The 27,268-nt window shown below is 40.5% G+C and overlaps 1 protein-coding gene across 2 annotated transcripts in view; it reads right to left on the bottom strand.

The window, feature by feature from the left end:
- The window catches only part of shd (cytochrome P450 family 24 subfamily A member shade), a 250,220-nt gene that overhangs the window by 87,124 nt on the left and 135,828 nt on the right, over nucleotides 1–27,268 (bottom strand). Inside the window, exons 1-2 of one of the 2 annotated variants that reach the window (XM_067142950.2) lie at nucleotides 26,985–27,040; nucleotides 17,890–18,029 (exon numbers count right to left, since the gene is read on the bottom strand). In XM_067142950.2, coding sequence (XP_066999051.1) covers nucleotides 17,890–18,019 — 130 coding nt within the window. In that variant the 5' untranslated portion in view covers nucleotides 18,020–18,029; nucleotides 26,985–27,040. Of the gene's footprint in view, nucleotides 1–17,889; nucleotides 18,030–26,984; nucleotides 27,041–27,268 lie in introns of those variants that run through there. The other variant, XM_067142949.2, reaches the window with a different exon arrangement.

The following is a 27,268-nucleotide window of genomic DNA, read 5'->3' as shown; positions in this document are numbered from 1 at the left end:
TTTTCTTCGTCTTAATACACACTCCTTCATTTACGCACAGAAAACCCCACTATCAACTATAACAGAAACATGCAAGAATGAATACATCCCTACCCTTAGGGTTGGCACCAGGAAGGAGACACTAAGACCGTGAATCTGGAATAGATTCACATCTAGAGCCAACCCCAATTAATTAGAAATAAGGCCAAGAAAGAAAATGATTTCCTTCGTCAGTCTTCTTAGATTTCTTTGTGTTTTCTGTCTTCTACTGACCTATGGCTTCTACGTCGCACCGACACGGATGGGTCTTATGGCGACGATGGGATAGGAAAGGGCTAGGAGTTGGCAAGAAGCGGCCGTGGTCTTAATTAAGGTACAGTCCCAGCATTTTCAGGTGTGAAAATGGGAAACCACGGAAAACTATTTTCAAGGCTGCCGACAGTGGGCTTCGAACCCACTATCTTCGGAATGCAAGTTCACACCTGCACGCCCCTAACAGCACGGCCAACTCTCTCGGTTCCTGTCTTCCATATGTGTTTTATAAATGTAGGTTAAATCCATGCTTTATTATTATTATTATTATTATTATTATTATTATTATTATTATTATTATTATTAAGTGAAAATGATGAGCCTCCATAGCTCAAGTGGCAGCGCACCGGCCTCTCACCGCTGGGTTCCGTGGTTCAAATCCCGATCACTCCATGTGAGATTTGTGCTGGACAAAGGGGAGGCGGGACAGGTTTTTCTCCGGGAACTGCTGTTTTCTGTCATCTTTCATTCGAGCAACACTCTCCAATACCATTTCATTTCATCTGTCAGTCATTAATCATTGCCCCAGAGGAAAGCGACAGCCTTCGGCAGCCGATACAGTTCCTATTCTCGCCGCTAGATGGGGCTTCATTCATTCCATTCCTGACCCGGTCGAATGACTGGAAACAGGCTGTGGATTTTCATTTCCATTTTTAAGTGAAAATGAATAAAGGTCCAGCAAAGGCTAGTGCAGTAGCAAAAGCTACTCTAATGCAGTGAGCTCGGAGTTGCGATCAACGGTATTCCATAGAAAAAGAAGTTTTCAGACAGACTTTGCTGTACGGAAGTGAAATCTGGGTGGACTCCGGGTACCTTATTTGAAACAGCAATGATGCCAAACAGAAAATAACAAATGTCCTTGCAAAAAAAATAATAGTCTTAAAAAGCTAAACGAAATTAGTGAAGTCCTTCAAGGTTATGATGGTCATGTGGACCATAACCTAAAATTATCACCCGATTTTAAATTTTGTCTCTTACTTCTTGTGATGTTGAAAGGATATTTTCTGACCTAAGTAAAATTTTATGAACAGAAGGAATAAGATGGAACCAGAAAACGTGGAGAAAATTATAGTATCTCAAAAGTTTTACAAAATTAGTTTTGGTTGAATAATAATCATTTGTGTGTATCTTCATGATTAAAAGATTGAAACCTGTATTTAATGTTATGTCACTGCCTTGCTCCTTCACGTATCCTATACAACAGTAAGCTTGTAGACTCAAAGTATTTATTACATAGTAAGTGCGCACTTGGGCAAATTATAGTGCATATTTGGGTATTTTATAGCGCATATCTGCCTGCATACGTATTTTGGAATGTACAATACATATACTTCTTAACATTAGTGATCGCTTTTAAACCTTTTGATTTGGTAAGTTAACCAGATATCTGCCTACCTGTGCAACAGATAAACAAAAATACCACATGTGATACGTTTCAGGGTCACCAAAGCGCGAGTAATGTGAACTGACCAGGTCCTTACAGTTCCATCAACCCGACAGCAAGCAACGGGAACTCGCACAACGCTAGCATTTTCAGATATTGAGTCAAGGCCATCTGGCTCATCTTTATCTTGTTGAATGTGTGGGATGGTCCTCTTGTCATCACGAATACAAGCGTCTTATATGAGTTCCCACAATGTTAAGCTTCATCACCTAATGAAAATTCACAGCTATATGTACCGAACTATTTAAAGTTTATGTGAATTTCTGGGTGACCGCGCTGTAGTTATGTTACGCTAATTGTAAGGGATTATTTTTTAAGTGATTTCCTTTAAAATTCATGAGAATTGCGATTGCTTGTAATCATTTCGTTACACAACTTGTGAGAAGTGTTTACATTTTTATTTATAGTTTTATTTGTCTTTTCCCGTTATCATATAATTTATTGTTTTCTTCTCATTTTTTGTAAAATATCGTGTGTTGTAATCGGGCTCCTTGTCTCAATGATCATCATGCTAACCGTGTAGCCACATGCAGCCGGACATTGTGAATGATACAGCACTGCCTTAGAATAGTAGTATAGAATAAAAATAACAAAATGAAAAAACGAGGAATACGTTTGAACGAAATCAGATGATGCAAGACGACGACGACGACGATGATGATGATGATGATGATTGTTGTTTAAAGGGAACTAACAGCAAGGCCATGGGCTCCTAATGTTACGAGGTGAACGAAATGAAAATGAAAACCTCAAAATAATAATAATAATAATAATAATAATGTTATTTCCTTTACGTCCCACTAACTACTTTTACGGTCTTCGGAGACGCCGAGGTGCCGGAATTTAGTCCCGCGGGAGTTCTTTTACGTGCCAGTAAATCTACCGACACGAGGCTGACGTCTTTGAGCACCTTCAAATACCACCGGATTGAGCCAGGATCGAACCTGCCAAGTTGGGGTCAGAAGGCCAGCGCCTTAACCGTCTGAGCCACTCAGCCCGGCAACCTCAAAATATACCCACTGACTAGAATCTAAAACCAAGCATGATGAAAAATGATCGTGAAACAAAAACAATCAGTGGATCCAAAACACAATGCCTTAATTACTGGGATGATGCTTATTATCTAAAGGGGTCCACAATCCAGGTTACCGACCCCTCATAGTGGTACTAATCACAGGTAAGGTAGACTCGTGGTGTTTCTCTCGCATGATGGTGCTAATCACAGGTGTTTCTCATAAAGTGGTACTACTCATAGTTAACGCAGACCCATTCTCAACGCAGTGGAACCGACCAGTAGAACACACATAATGACACTTATCACAAACAACGCCCCGACCCGTAGTGTTTCTCGCACAATGGTTCTGCTCCTATGTAATGTAGACCCATGGTTTTCCTCCCAATGTGGTATTGGTCGCAAGTAACGTCGACCCGTGGTGTTCCACACGTAATGGTACTAATCACAAGTAGTCTCATAGTTCTGATGTTATCATCCCTTGGTCTCCCCTTTTAGTCTCCTCTTACGGCAGGGAGAGGATACCGTTGGTGTATTATTCGTCTGCGTCCCCATTCCACAAGGGGTGATAATGTAAGAAATATGAGATTAGGAAAAATTGAAATCTTGATGAAAGTAGATCATCATCTTGTACTTCTGCCCCTTTTTTTTTTCACACCCTGATGAGGTCGCCGATGTGATGTGTATCGCGCATGTGGACTTAGTTCATTCTTACGGCTGAATGTCTTTCCCTGCGTTGTATACTCTGCGTGTTAGACACATACCCAGAACCCGAATCTGAGAAATTCAGATATGGTTATAATCATCCGTCCGGCCGGGCGCAATACGATTAGCAGAACAAGTGATAATGGAAAAGAAGTCATACAGAAACATTGCAGACCAGCGCAAATAAGGAAGTCCTTTCTTAAGAAATAACATTTGGTCGCTTCAGATACACTGTAGCTAAATTTATGCGTATTAGAACAATGCTTCTGAAGACTGGGGTGTGGAACAGAGTGAATCGTGAACAGTAATTAATGCAGTGAGAAAGAGAACAGGAGCCTTATGATGTTATAGAAGAATACTGAAGATGAGATTAGTAGACCGGATCGCACATGAAGAGACACTTAATCAAGTTAGTGAAAAGGAAGATTTAGTGAAATTTGACCAGAATGAGAGAAACTGATAGGTCACATATTGAGATTATCAGAACTTTTTTGATTTGATATGAGTGAGGAAAAGAAGTAGAAAGTCTATGACGTGAATATGATGGACAATTTAGAGTGTAAGAAAGATGAAGTTACATATGTAGAAAAAAATATTTTTATGGACTGATGACTCAAATTTCGTCATTTCCTTTTAAAACAACAATCTTCATCACCAGCAAAATAATGTTCGATGGTTTCATTATGAATACTGAATGCCCTACAAGGACATAGTTTCACACTTCTCCCGAGTTCCGCTCGCGCGTCCGTATTACATCACAGCTGCACCGTCTGACAACTGAGGGAGCATGCGTAACAGGACAGATTGCTCTTGTTTTGCTGCGGGAACGCAAACCTGATGATCACAGAAAGTCGGTCACTGTACCACGAGTGTCATCTGTCCTCATGTTATTGTGATCTCCGCCGGCCCCAGATGTGTGCTGCACTCCAGGTGTGAGGTAAGAGTTGTTATTGCAGCACTACTCCCTCACAGCCGAGCACGTGCGAACCGTCTCCAGGTGGTTCTTCACAATGTGCTCTTTTCTGCCAGCTACATAATATACAGTATCACAACCCATGACGACCTAATGAAACTATAGGTCAGCTTCCTTTCCCCAAGCTTGCATACGGTACTGTACGTTCCGTCAACCACGTCTTACGCAGATTGAAATGTAAACACTTTACATAGGAGTGAGAGTTGCTTCATTGGAGTAGCAAGGGAAATATGTACAATTATATCTTTCCGGAAAGAAGTGAGGCAGCGTTGCTGGCCTTTGGTCCAAGGGGTCCCTGGTTTGATTCCCGGCTGGGTCGGGGATTTTAACTTTCATTACTTAATTCAATTCCTATGGCTCGGTAGCTGAGTGTTTGTGCCATCTTCAGCATTAGAATTCATTTTAGGTATGGCCCCATCCTCACAGACGCCCGGTTAGTGGCATCAACTCTAAAGACCTACACCAGGCCTCTCAGGAGGCCAGATACCATTAAAAATAGAAATAAATCGTGGACTATATACAGGGTGAAGCGAAATTCGCGCACTCGGGCATCGCAGCGCGAATCCTCACATGCCAGCAATAAAAAAATGTATCTCACAAAATTTCGTCCTGCGAGTATATCCGGCAGAAAAAGGATGTTGAGGAGTGGCAATCTGGCAACACTGTAACCACATGTAGTGTAACTATCTCTGTCAGCACATATTAGTCGTGCTGTACAGTTGGTGCAGTGGATAGAGTTTTGGGATAGCATGCAGGAGGTCGAAGGTTTGATCCTGGGTTGAGGCGTATGTTTTTTATTTCGTAAATGTAGTCCAGGTAGATGGTATCTGGCATCTTAATTGTCAAGATCGATTGCTGCGGGTCCTCTAGAACCCATTTGAACTTACATGCTACGATCCTAGAAATGGACGAACAATCGTTTTCATTGGTCAGCTTTGAAAGACGCCCTTTCCACGTTGTGGGCGTGAATTTATTCGCTGTTGACGATTAAGATGCCAGATACCATATCACCTGGAGTACATTTACGAAATAAAAAACATACGCCTCAACCCAGGATCGACCCATCGACCTCTTGCATGCTAACCCAAAACTCTATCCACTGCACCAACAGTACAGCACGACTGGTATGTGCTGACAGAGGTAGTTACTCTATATGTGGTTACAGTGTTGCCAGATTGTCACACCTCAACGTCCTTTTTCTGCCGGATATACTCGCAGGGCGAACTTTTGTGAGAGACATTTTTTTATCGCTGGCATGTGAGAAGCCGCGCTGCGACGCCCGAGTGCGCGAATTTCGCTTCACCCTGTATAATTAAATGCAATATATCACACTACCAACCACCACAGAAACATGCATTGGGTTGGTGTCAGAAAATAAATAAGTAAATATGAAACAAAAATAATGGAATGCAGTTGATGGACGTCATGTAGTCTGTGAATTAATTGATTATGAATGCAGACCTTCTTTGCGAAAAGAAATGTACGCATTGTGGTTCTGAATATATTTATGCTGAGTTTGGCTTTGTATGGAAGTGAAACAATAACTGGAACAGTAAGGAAGAGAACAGAATTCTTTCGAATATGGTGTTACATAAGAATGTTGAGACGAAAAGGGGCATATCGGATCACAGATAAGAGAGTTACTGAATCAAAGTTGATATTTGATTTTCACGATCACATTCCGTTTGAAATTCAGAATAGTTGGTCGTGTCAATTACATATAGTACAGTACATGTCTAAGAGATAAGTTAAATATGTAAGCAGGTATGTACATTTTCGCGTTCAGTATTGCTTTAGGGGGGGAATAATCATGGCCATATTTTAAATAAATCCAGTTTTAAAACCATTTTTTTTTAATTCTGCACATTTATTCTGATAATTGTGTTATCAAAAACAGTGTGGGAACGCGAAGAGCCAGCATGACCTTGCGGAAATGTGAAATCAATTGCAGTCGCTGACCCTGTGTTCTAAAGCTGTCACGAGAATTACCATGTAAAAGTGGCGACAAAATACTTCTCCGTATTTAGTGACGTATAGTGAACCAACAAATTATGAACGAGGGCTAAAGCAATCTTGTAGTTTTACGTGACTATTGAGATTTTAAGTGACTATTGAGATTGTGATCATAACTTTGAGACTTCCAGTTTTCAGTCTGAAAAGCACTTAATTAACTAAATAACTAATTATGTTCATAATTGGATCTATTCACTATCCTCGAAATAGGATGCTGGTTTCTGAAGTGTTAGCCAGCAGTCATCTTGAACACCGAGAGTACCTAATCAGGGATACAAATGGTGATTAGATCACACATACCTTACTCTTTTAATTGTTAAGATGGATATGTTTTAGGCTGTGGGGGGGGGGGGGGTTGCTGTCTCAAATTAGATTCATCAACTTCCCGATCCATTGTAACCATAGCAACCAGTATTCGTCATCTATATAAGTCCCTGTCATGTAATCTTATACAGCACTAAAGGTACAACCTTACTCTTTCTCCCCTATTAATACTGAAGGAACTGAGGTCGATAGCTGCAGTCGCTTAAGTGCGGCCACTATCCAGTATTCGGGAGATGGTGGGTTCGAACTCCAGTGTCGGCAGCTCTGAAGATGGTTTTCCGTGGTTCACCATTTTCACACCAGGCAAATGCTGGGGTCGTACTTTAATTAAGGCCACGGCCGCTTCCTTCCCACTAATAGCCCTTTCTTGTCCCATTGTCGCCATAAGACCTATCTGTGTCGGAGCGACGTAAAGAATTTTGTAAAAAAAAAAAAAAAAAAAAAATACTGAAGGTAGTGATTTATAGCTGTCTTCTAACTGTTGGGTTCGATTCAATGTCGCTATCCATACATTTTCGGGACCCTACTTGTCGATATGATGTCTTGCAGTTACTATTGTTCCTGCAGGTTGACACTATGTAGTCACGATTTTTTCGTGACTTGTGAGATGCAAGAAAGAAGAAATGCTAACTCGTGTCCTCATCCCGAGGTGGTACAGCTCTTTCCGGGCACAACCCCATTGGAGTTGTGCTGCATGTACCATTTCAATCACATACCAGCCCTCCTGCCACTCTTAAATTTCTGGCAGTACCGGGAATCGAACCCGGGCCCATGAGGGCGGCAGCTAATAACACTAATCGTCACGCTACGGAGGCGGACACTGTGAGATTATACGTAGCGATACGTACTGCCACTGCCGTATTGAGAAAATCACTAGGCTTACATTTGCGGGAGTAAGTAAAGAAAATTTTATTTTTTCTGTAGAATTTTAAATCTGTTCGGCTAATACTAGGTAAAGTCGCCTCTGTGGTGTAGTGGTTAGCGTGATTAGCTGCCACCCCCGGAGGTCCGGGTTCGATTCCCGGCTCTGCCACGAAATTTGAAAAGTGGTATGAGGGCTGGAACGGGGTCCACTCAGCCTCGGGAGGTCAACTGAGTAGAGGTGGGTTCGATTCCCACCTCAGCCATCCTGGAAGTGGTTTTCCATGGTTTCCCACTTCTCCTCCAGGCAAATGCCGGCTGCTTCCTTCCCTCCTCCTTGCATGTCCCTTCCAATCTCCCCATCCCTCTACAAGGCCCCTGTTCAGCATAGCAGGTGAGGCCGCCTGGGCGAGGTACTGGTCATTCTCCCCAGTTGTATCCCCCGACCCAAAGTCTGAATCTCCAGGACATTGCCCTTGAGGTGGTAGAGATGGGATCCCCCGCTGAATCCGAGGGAAAAGCCAACCCTGGAGGGTAAACAGATTAAGATAAGATAATACTAGGTAAGCAGAATTGTGACATGTTCGATTAATTCATTTAACAACGTAGTTGGCGTTAAATGACGAACGCAGTATTTTATTAATTCGGTCATATTTCGACCATTTCGTATGTACAGAATTCATCTAAGATGTATAAGAAACAAGAAAAATCTGCAAGAACTCCTCCGAAAAGCAAAACAATATTATCTACTCTATAAAGATCAGTTCACTTGAAATAGAAGGAAATATCGTTATCAACCTAACCTTGTTATGACTTCGGTACGGTTTGCAATCTTATCCTTTGTGTATTCTTATTGACTTACGACATATGTACATGTAATATATTTGCTTGTGTGTATTATTACAGCGCGGTTTGTGGCAGTCCGACAAGCAATAGCAAATATCAATAAGGGAGCTGAATTATTTACAGAAGGCAAACATCAAAGAACACTGTTATCGTAATGCGTATATCAAAATAAAGGCATAACATTAAATTGAGTGAGGGTGAAAGTGTGTTTATTTCCCTAATTCCTCATTGATCTTGAAAATAGACTTAATTATGAATATATTGATTGATCTCGTGATTTCAGTACATAACTAGTGAAGTTGGCATCAGTGATTAGCCATTAAAACAAGAGAATAGGGCGGCGATGTTTGCTTGTTTAGTGTATAGCCCTAAGTGCCGTGTACTGTATACTAGGCTAGTGGCGTCATCTATATGTTGCTGTAAGAACGTAAGCTCTTAGTTACATGTTCTTCTAACTCAAAATCATATCCATGATTCTATGTTTATCCGTACAGCGGAGAAAAATCTACCGAGTGCTTCTTTTCACACAGTCCGAGACTACAGTGAATGTATTCAGACTCCCACTCACAGAGGTATTCTCCAACAATGAAGCAACGAAGACCATTTCCGTTCCTCGAGGCAGACCGATTGCGCTTCACGCTGAAATTTGACATATTTTGTCTCGACAGAAAGCTGACCGTTTGTTGACAAGCATAGCTAGGTAATGACCAAAGGTGATGTTACTGGTTACGGTATAACCACGCCGCACAAGTTTTTGTTAAGAATTGCTCTAAAATTGAGTGGAACCGCCAGGTAGGGTTTATTGACGGGTGAGGTCAGTGATCCAGGCAAGGCCACTAGAACCTCGCCCAGAGCGAGGTAGCCAGCGATACCTTGCGGTAAATGATCGTGGACCGAGCAAGTGGATGCGCGGTTTGAGTCACATAGCTATCAGTTTGCATTCGGGGGATAGCGGGTTCGAACCCCACTGTCTGCAGCCTTGAAGATAGTTTTCCGGGGTTTTCACTTCCTTCTCACTCCTACCATCGTCGCCATAAGACGATCGTCACGTCACCATCGTCACGTAGGTGTGACGTAAAGCGAATTGGAAAAAAAAATCGTGAATTTGGTGACAAACAGTAATGTAATCAATTAGCAATAACAACGAGGCACTTCACTCATCAATTTTAGTCTATTATTATTATTATTATTATTATTATTATTATTTGATATTTATTTTCAACTATTAGTCATTACCAGAGCCTGGATTCTGACGACTTATCTTTTTAACTCGTGCATCATAGATAATGCTATTATTAATCCTGATCATGGTCCTAAGATTACATGTTATTTTTAGATCTTATTGTTCAATTATGCAACATTATGTTGTCATGTTCTGCAATTCAATTATTTTCTTATTATGAAGTTCGTTTTCTTTTTGCTACGTTATTGTGTAGTCATTTTCATAAATTTACATAATCAACATATTTGAACATCATCGCAACTTTGAATACACATCAGAAATTTCGGTATTCACTTCGGAGATTTTTTTTTTTTTTTTTTTTTTTTTTTTTTGCAAGTTGCTTTATATCGCACCGTCACAAATAGGTCTTATGGCGACGATGGGACGGGAAAGGGCTAGGGATGGGAAGGAAGCGGCCGTGGCTTTAATTATGGTACAGCCCCAGCATTTGCCTGGCGTGAAAATGGGAAACCACGAAAAACCATCTTCAGGGCTGCTGACATTGGGGTTCGAACCCACTATCTCCCGAAAACTGGATACTGGCCGCACTTAAGCAACTGCAGCTATCGAGCTCGGTCGGAGCTTTTTAGTGTATGAACAATAACGTTCTGGCGGACAATCGAGCATTCGAGAAGTTACGAATGATCCCTGCAACGCCGAATTGGTTAGTTTTGATATTTTCATAGAGGTAAAATTATCTGTAGTAATAAGGAGAAATACAGAATTAATCTATAGTCAGTCTCGAGCTCGACTTGTATTTATTTTGACTATTTAGTGAATTAAATAAGGAATGATAATAAAAGTGCATAATACATAAACGGTATTCATAGAGAATAAAACCTTGAGCACAGAATTAACTTTATTTTGCTATCAAATTCTTTGGGCAGCAGTCTCCCAATGCGTCGGTGTCGGCTTCGTCAGATTAACACGTTACGTCTTGATTGTGTGCTTTGCGGTCATGTGTGTTATTGAAGATGTTTCAGAGCGCTATTCTGGGGAATTTATATAGAAGCAAGTGCACTTAGGAGCGATCAAATGAAAGTGATAACACAAAAACGATAAAACTGTGGCGATAGATGGCTGCTGATTGGTTGAAATTCCTGATATTCTTATACCGGTTTGGTCGTTGGAGCCATGAGCTAAATCTTTGCAATGTTCTTGTCCAATAACACAATGATTAGCCAATAGCCAAGTTCATTGCATTTCCATATATTCGCCATTAGGGATTGTTCAATATCCTATTAATGAAGGCATATTATATACGCAGTTATTTTTCTCGTAAGAAGAAGTGCATATAAAAAACAGGACTGAAATAATATTCTCAAAGGTTCTTATATTTATTATTATTATTATTATTATTATTATTATTATTATTAATATCTGATACTTATAAAACGCGTTCATTCTGCTATGAATTTAATGTAATGTGAACGGTACTCGAGTGCTTAAACATTTTCCTTCTTATTTTATGTCATTGTGCTAATTTTAAGTCACTTTTGAGGACCTTTTTTCTCAGTGTATAGGTAATTTTGTGGCATTTATTAGGTCATTAGAATTCGGACCCTAGTCATTTCATTATTTATTAGAAGAACGTGACATAACCGAAAAACTGTTCATCGGTGTTTCGTTAACTAAAAAACAGAAATGTCTAAATATAGTCTAGCAAAACTTACATCAGGTCAGTTTATGTCGTATAAAAAGACGCTGTAATTGAGATATGACCTGTCAGTGTTGGTTGGGGAGAAACATTGTACAGAGGAGGGGCTGCTTTGACACAGCGTATCTCACCAGTGGGTCGCGCGGTGGAGTGGTAAGATGACCCAACCCCCTATTCTAGAGGCTTTGGCGGGCGGAAGGTGTCATTCCTGCACCTAGGCTTTTATGGAACGCGAAGGTAAGGGTTATTTACAAGTCATATCTTCCAGTGTTCTCATAACCAAATCTTTAAGACATTTTAACAGCCAGCACATTAATTACGGTGCTAAATACCACGGCAGGTTATTCACAAATATAAAATAACAAAAGCAGTCATAAAAGATTAGTATGTTTTCATTGAAACGATGTGTATCTTTTTTCTACCACTTTTCCTCACATATGTGGGGTAGCAGGTACCAACTGTGTCGCACATGTGGTTTTGGCCCTGTTTTACGACCGGACGCCCTTCCTGACGCCAACCGCATATGTAAGGATGCAATCACTATTGCGAGTTTCTGTGGTGGTTGGTAGTGTAGTGTATTGTCTGAATATGATGAAAGTGTTGGGACAAACACAAACACCCAGTCCCCGGGTCATAAGAATTAATCAGAGGCGATTAAAACCCAAAGACTTTAATATTACTTATCTAGACTCACAGAGCGCGCTGATGCTATGCGGAATATTGAACACTTTCGCGCATCACCATGTTGCGGGCGCTTCAGCTTCTAATGCATGGGTAGCACGTGATAATGCTTACAGTCAAAGAAAGTTGAATAGAAATACACAATAGAGGCAGACTAGCGCCACTGTAATGAATGTCAGGCAGCATTTACCTAAGTCCAAATCACATAGAAAGGACAATTTAACTTCTACTAATCCAATTACGTTATTTCATATCCGAACCAAACCCCGTGGCCTACGAAGCGACCGCTGCTCAGCCTAAAAGCCTGCACGAGGTGTCGTGTGGTGAGCACGATGAATCATCTCGTCCGTTATCTCACCGTCAGAGTTCCGCAATTGTAATAATGTAGGTTGAGTGGAATTCGAACCAGCTCTCAGATCCAGGTAAAAATCTCTGACCTGACCGGAGATTGAACCCCGGGCCACGGGTAAGAGGTAGACACGCTACGCCAACACAGCGAAGCGGGCATTTAATATTCAGAAAATGACAAGAAATTTATCTGATCGTTTTAGAAAGATTTCTGCAGTCATATACTTTTTAAGCAATATGTTCAGAGAATTGAGTAAAATTTGCTGTAATGACTTATAAAAGAGGGATCATAAGCTATGTACCTTTCATAGAAAGATTTTATTTCACAGATTTCCTTTTTGTTGATATTGAAGATTACAGCTATAGGTACAGGAGTTTTTAAATATTTAATGTACCATCTAGTCTGCTAAAAGACAGGCAATTTTTATCTCATGTTATGTAATCGTACTTAAGTTGTAGACTGCTGACATTTGAACATGTCTTCGTATTTTCAATAAATCAAAAGTGTATTTTTTTTTTTTTTTTTTGCTAGGGGCTTTACGTCGCACCGACACAGATGGGTCTTATGGCGACGATGGGATAGGAAAGGCCTAGGAGTTGGAAGGAAGCGGCCGTGGCCTTAATTAAGGTACAGCCCCAGCATGTGCCTGGTGTGAAAATGGGAAACCACGGAAAACCATTTTCAGGGCTGCCGATAGTGGGATTCGAACCTACTATCTCCCGGATGCAAGCTCACAGCCGCGCGCCTCTACACGCACGGCCAACTCGCCCGGTTCAAAAGTGTAGAGCCTAGGTTTCAATTACATGTATCGGTTCCGAATGTTCAAACAAAACAGTAATTACAACATGCCCCTTTTATTAAAATGAGCGACATTATCATATATGAGGTACCCGTAGGCCTGTATGCGGTTTTATCTGTTTTCCGGGACTGAAATTCAAATACGTATTTATTCATATATATTTATTTTTTTAGTAGAGTATTTTTCAGTCTTCTTATTCAGTCTCCTAAAGGTTTTTTTTTTTTTTAATTTTTCATGTGCGCCACCTATGGGCTATCCAAAGGATTTGTGTAGATTGTTCAGTTTTTTTAATACAGAAGTACCTTTTAATAATACCGCAGTCTTGATATTATGTATATTTATTGCGTGTGTACACGGTAGTCGGTATAGGCTGTCATTAATTTACTAGGGCGGGTGTTTTCATATGTGCGAAATGTAAGTTCATGCATGAATTCCATACAATCTCTTCGTCAAGCTGAGGAGCGCCCGCAACATGGCGATACGCGCATGGACATGACTTCCCCCGTCACACGCTTCTGCGCAGCCAGCGGTGTGGGGCCTTGTTAAAACCCCCGACCCAGCCGGGAATCGAACCCGGAACCTTCTGAACCGAAGGCCTCAACGCTGACCATTCAGCCAATGAGTCGGACCATTGAAACGATGTTTATAATATGTTTTAACGTTGAAAATATTTCTCAACAGACAAAGTAGGTGTACCTATAGGTCTACTACGAAAAGCCGAAAGCTTCAGGGCTAAAGGGCCCGATTTGGTTTCAAATTGTGAGTCTTGGATAGCTTTATCAAACTTTAAAAAAGAAATTGCGGAAGTCACTTGCGGTCTAAATGCAGTTCCGGGAAGAAACTAGTTTCTTTACTCGTTTTCTTTTTATTAGTCAAATGCTAGCCAAATTAACTTATTTGCATAATTCTTTCTGTAATATGTTCCTTGGTTCAATACCCTAAAACATTTTTTGATTTTTGATATTTTTGAAAAATGTCCACACCGAATGTAGTTATAAGGGCTGCATTGACTCACATTAGTGCTCGTAGTGGTAAAAAAAAGGGCAACTGCTTATCTAAGCGATCGGATAATGATGATTAAGAAAAGGATTGCAATTGTTAGGAATAAATAAAGAATATATTCTCATATTTTATTACATTTTATTTACCTAAAATTCGTAGTTCATATCACTAGGTTGTTTTCAACATTGAGTTGCTTGCCTGAAGAGATTTTTATATCAATGGAACGACACAACCATGGAAATGAAAAAAAAAAAAATCCAAATGTATTCACACCTTTTTAAAGATGCTTTCACTTACCCAAGTATCTGCCACCAAGCTCAGACTTTTTTTCATGTTCTTTGTTCTGGGCGTCGACCCATGTGGATCTTTTGCCCCTACTGGCACCATATTGTATAAAACTGCGTGTTATTGGAATGGCGGTAGTGTGAAATGTTGTGTGTAAGGATAGGAAGATATTTTTTTGCCAGTTGCTTTACGTCGCACCGACACAGATAGGTCTTATGGCGACGATGGGACAGGGAAGGGCTAGGAGTGGGAAGGAAGCGGCCGTGGCCTTAATTAAGGTACATCCCCAGCATTAGCCTGGTATGAAAATGGAAACCACGGAAAACCATTTTCAGGGCTGCCGACAGTGGATAGGAAGATTAAGGACGTCACAGACACCCAGTCCCCAGGCCAGGGATATTAATCGTTACAATTAAAAAACCCTGACCCGGCCGGGAATCTAACCCGGGGCCGCCGGGTGACAGGCGGACGCGTTGCCCCCTACACCCCGGGACCGGACAAGTTCGGACGTTACTGGTCTTATTAATTTTACATACCTATTTGCAATGTGTTTATAATTATTATTACCACTATTAATATTTTATTCTAATAGAAAAAAATACAATTTTCCATAACAATTAATTCTTAATATGCACAAATAGATAAACGTAGCTTGTAATTATATACTTAGGCGTAAGTTGGTATTTTTTCACCCTCTGAAGTTAGGCAATGGTTTGTTGTAAGTATGACAAAGGCAGAGAACACACATACGGACGGATGTTGATAACGATGTTCCCGAGTCGATTTTTAAGCGGTGATGGTGGTGATTATTTTGTTTTAAGAGAAAGTAAAACTAGGCAACCATCCTCTAATAACGCTAATCAGAGGGAAGAATAGATCCGACATTTCAAAAAATGAAGGTATGAGCCAAAGAAAGACAAGAACCACTAAGGGCGTGAAAACGAAAAGACTCCCTAGGCCTCGAATGCTCTAATATCATCGGGGTCGGAAAAGAGCAAGAGTTGACCAAGGGAGGTTAGATAGGTTAGATGAAAGTGAGGAGCCTGGCACAAGCAATTGGAAGCAATGCCAGGACTCAGCTCAGGGCCGTGCCGCCGCCAACCCACACTCGCACTCCCAAGTTAAGAGCCCTAGGGTCCCTTTCAGTTGCCCTTTACGGCAGGTAGGTGATACCGTGGATGTTTTACCTCTTCCACCCACGGGGGAAAGTCGCTTTTGACCAAGGAAGTCCTAGGAAGAAACTCTACGAAGCGTAAGTTTTATATCTACTAAGGATATCGGACTAACCGTAGCAGTTTTACCCGATGTTACGCAGTCGACGTCTTACGACGTAAACGAAAAGTCTATTTGACAAATACAGTATTTTGAAAGTGATCCGACTCATTAATAGTGGAGAAGTGTTCTTTTTACTATAAACATAATTATTGACTCTCCAGTCTCCTTAAACCACAAATCAATAAGTTCTGTTCTAAATATAGCCCTGTTCTAAGATCGTTGAAAGAGTACCCTTCCATACACAGTAATTTTGCAGATTTTTGTACGGAAAAGTTGGCATCGTCCCTGGCTTTCGTTTTTCGTAACAAAATGTTTATTGTCTGTCTTTTTAATATACAGTTGTCCAATACGTACTTTGTCAATGAACTTGCCTAGTTATATCACAGTAGTATTGTAACAAGCTGTATTTAAGGTCATTTGTAACGATATTAGCACATATGATAGAATTGCATCTTTTTATGGACAAACTGTAGATAAATCTTTGTGTATTAACTAGCCAATAAATGTGCTACTTCCTTTCGGCCGTGCTTGTACTCTGAGTTCAGCAATTTTTAGAGGATTATGTCTTGTGGTGGGAACCGCACAAAAATTGGCCGTCGCAGATGGCTTTCTTACATAATCCTCTTGTTTGAAATAGGATACACATATTGGGCAGGTGGTAGGATTCTAATATCATCTCCTCGGCCACCGGCTATCCACACTTTACGAATACACCCGCGTTTCGATGATGTGTAAAATTAAGTATTATCTTTTTTCCCCGGACAGTATGTGTATGTGTGCATCGCACGAATATGTAGCACAGTAGGCCTATATAATTTCACTCAGCCTTGCTGAATAATTTTCTGTTTTGAGTTCAATAATCACTCTGTGGATTCGTGTTAGCAAATTAGCTCCCAACCCAAATGGTCTTGGTTCGATCTCCATGAGGAACTTCAGTTCTCGTAGGGTCTAGTAGTAGAGCGCATTCAGTTTCTTCAGGCTGCCTGAGAAGGGATTGGATTCAGATATCACTCTGCTGGCCATCTAAGTTATGATCTTAACCTTGCCGAGCTCGCGCTTGGCTACGGGTTCGATTCCAGCTCAGGGTTAGTGAGCTAAAATGTTCACCACAAATAACTTATAAGCCGTTAAATATATCGAAAATGTTTTCACTTTTAGTAATGTTACTGAAGGGCTAATAACAGAATTTGCAGTACATTTCCCAGTATTACTGAGATCCTTATAAACTTGTCCGTTAAAATAACTAGCTGGCTGAGAGAATTTCAACCAGATTGTCAAAATTACGAGATGTACTGTAGATGTTATTGCATAAGTCTGGACCTTGGATGAATAGTCAGCGCACTGGCCTTCTGTTCAGAGGATCCCGCGTTCAATTCCAGGCCAGTTCTGGGATTCTAACTACGTATGGTTAATTTCTAATAGCCTGGGGGTTAGGTGTTTGTGATTGTCGTGATACGCATCTTCGTTTATATGCAACACATAACAATACAAACCCACCATAGAAACACGCAATAGTCAATGCATTCCCCCACCCCCACATGGGTTTGGCGTCAGGAAAGGCATCCAGCCATAAAATTGGGACCGGGCGAGTTAGCGGTGCGGTTAGGGGCGCGCAGCTGTGAGCTTTCATCCGCGAGAGAGTGAGTTCGAACCCCACTGTCGGCAACCCTGAATACGGTTTTCCATGGTTTCCCATTTTCACACCAGGCAAATGCTGGGGCTGTACCTTAATTAAGGTCACGGCCGCTTTCTTCCCACTCCTATCCCATCGTCACCATAAGACCTATCTTTGTCGGTGCGACGTATAACAAATGGAAAAAGAAGGGGGGCGTCTAAATCCATACACGTGTTCCTCCGTGGTTTCCCCTCTTAATTATACGGAAATGCTGGGGTGGAAAAAGCTTCCTTCCAAATTATTTCCCCCTATTACTTGCAAATAAGCCTACGCTGCAATCGGACTTTACATGCACTCGAGGATGTTGACCACAAATTCACAAAACCCCTCAAATGAAGCACTGACTGGCGAGTCATACATAATAAGGTAAAGTAAATTCAGTTCGAATCAGTCAACAAATCAATCAATAGATCAATCAATCAATCAATCAATCATAAAGGATCTATTTCTAAAATTACTGTCGTATCTTACGCACCAGGAGCTGTTACTTTGTGTGGTATCCTCAACCATGAACGGCGAAACTCTGAGAAGACCAGAACCAGCGCAAACAACACGAGCGCGACCAGGTCCAGCGTGCTCAATTGAAACCTTAGAAGGGACAGCATCTTGCTGGTACTGAAACCAAGAAAAATAAAACTTTTAGATAAATTTGGATAATATTTAATAATTTCATTTAGTACACAATACATACACATCCAGACAGAGAATTTCACTCACACCCTCTTGCGGGTGCTGCGTTTGCAATATACATATTCATTCAAGTCAATTTGTAGCGATCTGGAATGGGTGTGTCTGCCACTATTATTAATACTTTACAAATTGATAGTGACTGTTAGTAAGAGGGCGTCTGCTATTGTAATCAACATTAACAACATATATTTTGACTGGTAGTAAGAATGCGGTCCTTCTCCAACTTCTGTGTAAACTGGCATTAGTAAGTTGGGCATATTATTGTAATGAATAATCCTCTTCTAGACTTGACTGGCAGAAGGCAAGGGAGCATGCAATTTTGTTCAAAACTCCCCTACCCGATTGTGTCTGACAGTAGGCAAGGATGCCCGCCACTATAATCGAAATTCATCAATTGGAGTGTGACTGGTAGTAAACTGACTGGCAGTAGGAAAAATGACGTCATTATAATGATAACAGCGAAACTCAATTTTGACTGGCAGTAGCAAAGGTGCCTGCCATTGTAACGAAAACTCCCCAAATCGATGACCGACAGTAGGCAAGGGGTCCTGTCATTATCATGAAACTTCCCAACTCGATTGTGAATGGTAGTAGGCAAGTGAACCTGCCGTTATCATCACAACTCTACAACTCGCACCTTACACGGGAAAGAACGTATGGGGACCTACCCATGGCGTTTCTTCGATAACGCTAAGAGACATGCAATGTAATAAAATCTCACTCACCGCATGTACTGTAATTTTACGTAGAAATCCGGATACAATTTAGAATATCGTACCGAAGCACGGGTACATTTGCTAGCCATTAATACATTTACCACACAGATCACGTTGGCTACGTGGTAAGCGTCGTGCAACTGCAATCTTATATTCGGAATCCTACTGTCGGTACCGCTGAAATAATTCTCCGCGTTTCACGTTTCCTTACCAGGCAAATGCTCAGTTTAATTAAGGCCACGACTACTGTCTAGAATTTTATATTGCAAAATACAATCTGTTATAGAATGTACGGTATAAGATTTACGGGAAAGAAGCGAACCGTTGCCAATTTACTTACAGACGCTCTTAAATGTTGTTAGATAGATATATACATTACGGTGCGAGGAACAAGAACTGCGTTCTTGTACAATTACCTGATATATAAAACATTGAATAGTGTACTACACACGACTACGAGACCTCAATATTATCAACCGTGTTAACACTGCGATTGAGCAGTGATTACGTCATATCTAACGTCATAAGTGTATTAGAGAGAGACAGAGAATTAATATCCAAAAATGGAGTAGGAATTTTTGCATGCGCGATGATATTTATTATAAATAACTCACTACGAGCAAAAAAAAGGTTTTGACGTTATGCTTATGGTGTCACAGGCATTTTATAAATATTTCTAATAAATTCAGCAGTTGGCAATTTATATTTATTTGAGTTATAAACAAGGTCGCCTACATGCACTTTGCTAAAATGACTGTAACCGGTGGTGTGTTGTCGAATACTGTTGGTACAACTGTCGATGCCGTTTTAAGCGTGTCCGTTTGTCACTTCGTCAAATGTTGAAGCTTTGACAGTTCGAACAAGCAGTCAGTATGCGGTGTTACAAGTGAAATGTTGTGGAAATGTCGTGAAAATACGTAACTTTTTGTGGTGTAATTCATTTAGAGTGCATATGAAATAAATGAGTGCTACCGGTGTAATTTTCCACTGGGGACGAAAATAGGGCAATTATATTTTCAACAACAAATATACAAGAACTCTAACGTCCAGTGTATTGTGAGTACTGTAATACAATTTAATTCGTTTTCCCAGGTATTTTATAAGCGCTGTTCTTGATCTCTAGTCGTTTTTGACAGTGGTACGTACGATTGTGAATGGCAGTAGACAAGTGAGCCTGCCGTTATCATCACAACTCCACAATAATGCTCCCAGTATTCAGGCGTTAAAAATTGATGCCAGTAGGTAAGAGATCCAAGAATTGAATGTCTGATTGTGGATACAAAGCTGGAATAGGTAGATAGTTTCAAGTATTTAGCATTGTGTTCTCCCAGGATGGTAGTAAAGTAAGTGACATTGAATTAAGGTGCAGTAAAGCTAATACAGTGAGCTTGCAGTTGCGATCAACAATATTCTGTAAGAAGGAAGTCAGCTCCCGGACGAAACTATCAAAACATTGGCCCGTTTTCAACGAACTTTACGGGAATGAAACCTGGGTGGACTCAGGATATCTTATTCATAAGTTAGAAGTAATAGACGTGAAAGTAGTGAGAATGATTGCTGGTACAACCAGATGGGAACAATGACAGGAGGGTATTCGGAATGTGTACCGTAACCGGCTAAGTTAGGAATGTACTATACGGATAGCCTAAAGCTGTACGCATAAACCGGCTTCGACGGTGGGATTGTATGAGGCGAATAGAAGAGGAGGATAGGTTACCTAGGAGAGTAGTGGACTCTTATGGAGGGTAAGACAAAAAATAGAGAGGGGGGTGGGGGGACGATGCTTAGACTAGTGATAGGATAATCGAATACTGTTAACAATCTAATAACCTCCATCTGATTATTCAAATAATCGAATAAATAACCGAATAAAATAATCGAATGAGTTTCAAATATCATTCAGTCTTAATGATGGCATAATCATTTTTATATTCGAATAACCTCCATCCGATTATCGAATGGGTTTCAAATAGCATTCAACTGTATCGCATAGAATATTAGGATGCGTCATGAATCCATTTTTCGATTTAAGTGTGTCGGATGGATAATCGATTGAAATAAGTGAATAGATGAACTATGGAAAATAAAAATACTCCTCTGTCCAAACTTATCTCCAAATGTTGAACTTAAATGAGTGAATTAACTGTCTTAATAACACCACTTTTCACTCGATTGTTTTGAATGCATTCACTATTCAATTGTTTCATTCATTCATTCATTCGAATACAGTTCCAGATAAATAATAGAAAATCGAATGGAAAAATTCACTATTCAATTGCCTCATTCATTCCAATAAATAATCGAAAAATAATTGAATGGGAAATATAATCTAATAAAATGAAATAATGGAATGCGCGATTATTTTGTATTCGATTTTTTTTTTCTATTTGCTTTACGTCACACCGACACAGATAGGTCTTATGGCGACGATGGGACAGGAAAGGCCTAGGAATGAGAAGGAAGCGGCCGTGGCCTTAAGGTACAGCCCCAGCATTTGCCTGGTGTGAAAAATGGGAAACTACGGGAAACCATCTTCAGGGCTGGTGACAGTGGGATTCGAACCCACTATCTCCCGGATGCGAGATCACAGCTGTGCGCCCCTAACCGCACGGCCAACTCGGCCGGTTTGTATTCGATTATCCAATCACTAGGTTAGACTCAGTTTCTAACGATTTAAAGATAAGAGGTATAGAACTAAACGAGGCCACAGAATTAGTTACAAACAGAGGAATGTATGTTTGTAAAATTGGACTGTTCTGATCAGTATTTCTACAAGACTTTCTATATCCATGAATTTATTTTGTTATTCTTACATTGGCTGCCTTTAAAAATGGTGTTTCTCACGATAATTATTTTCGAAGATTATGTGCCAGATTTAATTATTTTAAAACGCTTTTACCCTGTTTTATATGCAATACTTAGACATTTTGCTTATTTTTGTGTGACATCATACAACATGTCAGTCTTTCTTTCATGAAGGTATGTTAAGCGTGTGATGTGTGACGTCATAAATATAGCTAACATGCCTAACATACCATTCCCTTTGCCACGCTTCGAAAATGTGATAAATTGTTATTCCACAACAATTCATGATGTTCTCATTTAAGTTTAAGTTTGTTCTTTGTACATTGTAAAATTCTCCAATATGTTGAAAAAAATATATAGAACCTGTTCTGGCTATGCGTCCGCTTCTTTACTGAACCCACGGGGAGTGGTCCGCAAGGTGCCTGATTCTCACACTGCCGACATGGGATTTGAGCGGATACTTTATTTCACTGCCTACTGTCATTTCTTGATAGGTACAGTACTTTTGCATTCATCTCTTGGCACAGGCCAGAGTAAAGTAGCTTCCACCGAAGTCCCAGTCAACAATATGGAAGTTGCTGGGATATGGGTAGTGCTGAGTAATGACATTCAGAGCATGAGTAGTGTATCTGAGTGTTATGAAAGGTGCTGCTCATAGGGTCAGTCGTGCTGCAATAGTACTTTCTGACCCACTGAGGAAAGCAATGGCAAACTACCTCACTCCTCACCTTGCCTAGTACGCCTCATTTTGGTGTTGCCATTGGTTTTTGTGGTTTCCTTATAACCGCATAACCTTTGATGGTACTATTTGAGGATCCAACCAGCCTCTGGGCTGATGACCTGACCTAAGAGACAGACTTTATTTCAACTGTAATGATTATAATAATAATAATTGTTGCATATCAACTGTTATTTAAATACGATTATAATATATTATTATTATTATTATTATTATTATTATTATTATTAGTAGTAGTAGTAGTAGTAGTAGTAGTAGTAGTAGTAGTAGTAGTAGTAGTAGTAGTATTGGTTTCTTACAACACACCGACTCCCTCGACAGGCAGAATATACCGTTGATGCAATCAATCCAGGGGCGGTTCACACGAACTGAAGTAAAATTTAAAGTTAAAATTATCGTTATGCAAGTTGATCTTGTCATACTTTTAATCCCCTACTCTTTGAGTAGACCTAAATGAATATGGATAATTACGATTTTATTTAAAGCCTTCGGTGAAGAGCTATTTCGCCTCTTCACACCTCCGGCTGCCTATTATTCTATCCTCAATATCGTATTCTTGGTAACCTACAACTTGTTTTCCAGTCAGCGACCGGGTCAGAGATGGAAAGAACGAAGCCCCCATCTTGCGGCGAGAATAGGAATTGTGCTGGCTGACGAAGCCTGCCGCACTCGTCTGGGGCAATGATTAATGAGAGACAGATGAAATGAAATGATAGTGGAGAGTGTTGCTGAAATGAAAGATGACAGGGAAAACCGGAGTACCCAGATAAAAACCTGTCCCGCCTCCGCTTTGTCCAGCACAAATCTCACATGGAGTGACCAGGATTTGAAGAATGGAAACCATCGGTGACAGGCCAACGCGCTGCCGCCTGATCCACGGAGGCTTCCTCAATTTCTTATTCTTATTCTGCTCTGCTTCAAGTAATCAGTCCAGAGACTGGATTGATGCAGCCCTCCATGCCACCCTATCATGTGCTAATCTTTTCGTTTATACGTAACTACTACATCCTACATCTGCTCTAACCTGCTTGTCATATTTATGCCTTGATCTACCCCTAGTGTTTCTACCACCTACAGTTCCTTCAAAATCCAACTGAACAAGCCCATCCTCAATATATATATGGAAATGCAGTCGATAAACAATGGGCGAATATGAGTTTTTAACCTATTTTTCTCTTCAGTTGTGTTTCCTAGGCTGAGTGAACTTTCCTTCATACATCCAAACCAGTCAAAATAGTGGCAGAACCGGGAAACGAACCCAGTCAAACCGGCCGGAAAGCTATTGTGTTTACCACTACAGCACATTAGGGTTATATAGTGCATTTGAACTCCTTACATTCCTCTCTCATTTTCGAAAACATAAAGAGTCTAGCAACATATAAACATTAAATCCAAATACTAAAATAATAAGTATTTTTCGATTTCCTATTAGGAGCTTTAAATTATTAAATCTATATTTTTCATCCAGTTTGGAAGTGTCTGAGATTTGAATTTTCAGGGCTGCCGACAGTGGGGTTCGAACCCACTATATCCCGGATGCTGGCCGCACTTAAGCGACTGCAGCTATCGAGCTCGGTATTATTATTATTATTATTGTTATTATTATTATTATTATTATTATTATTATTATTAGGCTATGTGTTTAACGTCTATTTACTTGCTACAGATTTTAATACAGACAGGATGTCGGGATTTTAAAACGTTCCTGAAATTGTTTTACTGGGTTTCCCCATTTTCTAACAAGTTGCTTTACGTCGCACCGACACAAATAGGTCTTATGGCGACGATGGGATAGAAAACTCCTAAGAATGGGAAGGAAGCGGCCGTGGCCTTAATTAAGGTACAGCCCCAGCATTTTCCTCGTGTGCAAATGCAAATCCACGAAAAACCATCTTCAGGGCTGCCAACAGTGGGGTTCGAACCCACTTCCCAAAATTAGCATTTAATGGTAACGATGACAAATAAAGAAGTAAAAGTACAAATATTCCCGGTAAAAAAATTACGAAAAACAAAGAGTAATCTTCTTTGGAGTCAGTCGCCTAACCCTGCTATTGTTATGCGACTGTTAATAGTTACGTTAGCGTGTTTGCCAATATGATATATGATGAAAATGAGCGATTTGCGGATGATTGCCGGTAAATAAAACAGTTATACAGCTGGTTTTAAAGTAGCCTATACGTAATTCTGTATTGGGAAGAAACAGCGTAGCGACCTGCAGATAAAGAATTTGGTATTTCAGAAGCACATGTTCTGTATTGGCGAAAACAAAAGGAATTATTAATAGCCGCGAACTGCTTTCGCCGCCAAAATGTGGAAATGTTCCGGACGACGCCCCTTTTTTCTAACGAAGTCACCGCTGCCACTGACGACGCAAGAAACAGAGGAATCCCGAGCCGGAGACCAGCGATGAAATCTAACATAAGCGTTCTTATAATCTACTTAAATTACAACTTTTAAAATGTGAGCAAAATTGTGGTAAAACTAGGGTTAATGGTACGGTATTCGTATTCCTTTCAGGTGAGCGAGTGCCGATGATTCTTTTCAGTTAGAATCATTTTTCAAAGTATACAGCAATGCTAGTAATGCCATTCCTTATGCAGACAGTCCCTGTTAAGAATGGTGTGAACATGTAGCTCATAGAGTCGGTTTTTAGTTGCACTTCAGTAGGATTGGCAAACTTATGTGATAGAAACGCCTGGTTCGATGAGGAAAGCAACGGGAAACTACTCGCTCTTCATTTTCCCCACTAGTATTTATACATTCTCGAAACGCGAGGATATTAGTAAACTGTAGATAGCCGGTGGCCGAAGAGGTAATTGTGCCACCTGCACAATATGTTCATCCTGAGATGATTTTCAAAGAAAGTCATCACCTGCAACGGCCAATTTTCGTGCAGATGAGTGTACAATAAAACAACAACAACAACAACAACAACAACAACAACAACGAGTCTCAACGCGAGTTAAGAGTGGAAGTTTCTTACTAAACACTTGAACATTGCCGGCAGTCCTGAAGATAGTTTTCCGTGTTTTCCAATTTTCACACAAGAAAAATGCTGAGGCTGAATCTTAAATTAAGGAGACCATCACATGAACACACATGGTTGGCGAAGAGATGAATGAAAATCCACAGCGTGTTTCCAGTCATTCGACCGAGTCAGGAATGGAATGGATGAAGCCCCCATCTAGCAGCGAGGATAGGAATTGTGCCGGCTGCCGAAGCCTGTCGCATACTTCTGGGGCAATGATTGACTGACAGATGAAATGAAATGATAGTGGAGTGTGTTGCTGGAATGAAAGATGACAGGGAAAACCGGAGTACCCGGAGAAAAACCTGTCCCGCCTCCGCTTTGTCCAGCACAAATCTCACATGGAGTGACCGGGATTTGAACCACGGAACTCAGAGGTGACAGGCGGGCGCGCTGCCGCCTGAGCCTCGGAAGCTCTGGCAAAGAGATGTTAACTACAAAACAAAACTGGGCCAATGGGTGCAACATATTACGTGCCCATTTCACGTCAAATGCTCTGATTGAACTACGATGGCCCTGATCATACTGTACTTGCTATTCTAGTTAGCTGGGATCAAGAACAATGCAGTCGTAAAAGTTAAATAAATATAAACTTCATTACGAGGGTTGATGAAAGAATATTGGTTATTGAATGCGGCAGCACCGAAAGAAATATGTCTTAACAACAAAAAATGTTGCGTTACACTGAAAGCGTAATCAATTAGCATTAAAAGCTTATACTCACTGTCAGTGCCGGCTAGATTAACTGGCATGGGACACAATTTTGGCACAGCAGTGTAGCTCGAAACAGTCATATTAGACAGGGGATGTAAAACCATGTACATTGTTAATACTATTGTTCACCGTTACTTTGGTAACTCCCGCTGTGGATCTGTGGTAGAGGATCGGCCTTCAAATCCCAAGATCGCAGGTTCAAACCCGGCAGAGGAACGTGGATTTTCAAAGGGCAGATGAATCCACTCGGCACTCCATGTCGTATGACGTAGACATAAGAGATCTCTGGTGACACATTTGGTGTCCAACCGATAACATTAATTTTAAAGAAATCATCCATAGATCGCCCAACAGAAATCTGCTTCTGTGTCACCTGGTGGAGTAAAATGGAACTTCGAAATTGGTACTAGGCAGACTAAAATGACCTAAATGGTGTCAAATCAAACTACATGCACAAGGTAGCCGAAGGATTATTATTATTATTATTATTATTATTATTATTATTATTATTATTATTATTATTATATAATTTGAAGTTTCAATTTCATTGCTGTTAACCGTAAGTCAACACGTATCTCAGGAAGACACTTGTTTCAGTTCCCAAATAATCACAGTTTCACACACTCCAGCTGACATCACTATAACTCGACTTAATTGACACTTTTCTGTATTCGCATGGCTTCGCCTATCAATGATGTCCGAGGCCCGAATGCAATATTCTACAACAACGGATCAACATAACAAATATTCCTAAATAAGGGAAAATGTGTAAAATTTGAACGGTCCCTATGGTCCTTGCGTCACTGGCGAGGGGGTTAGGGTTGGTCTTCATACTATTTTAAATGGGCGTGAAAGTAAGAAATGTATCGCACACTTACGTGGAAGCAGACGGAGAGCGGCCTTGAAGGGAGCTGATGTTGAACGCTCAGTGGAGGTTCACCTACTGTCTGCCCTCTCCCCCTGATCCACCAGAGCTGTGCAGTGTGACGTCATGCCCGCTAATATTTAGCGGAACAGAACTTACTTCTTCCCGCGCTTCTTTCTTTCAATTTTACATTCAGCAAAATCTGACCCTCTCAGATTTTTTTATTTTTTTTTAAGATGCTCCCATTTGACAATTACCCTTATTCCCATTTCTCAACAATGTATATTCTAATTTCAG

The sequence above is a fragment of the Anabrus simplex genome, chromosome 3 (assembly GCF_040414725.1).
Source record: "Anabrus simplex isolate iqAnaSimp1 chromosome 3, ASM4041472v1, whole genome shotgun sequence".
Taxonomy (NCBI): domain Eukaryota; kingdom Metazoa; phylum Arthropoda; class Insecta; order Orthoptera; family Tettigoniidae; genus Anabrus; species Anabrus simplex.
The sequence above is the reverse complement of the archived record's forward strand: the minus strand, read 5'-3'. Positions and strand labels throughout refer to the sequence as shown.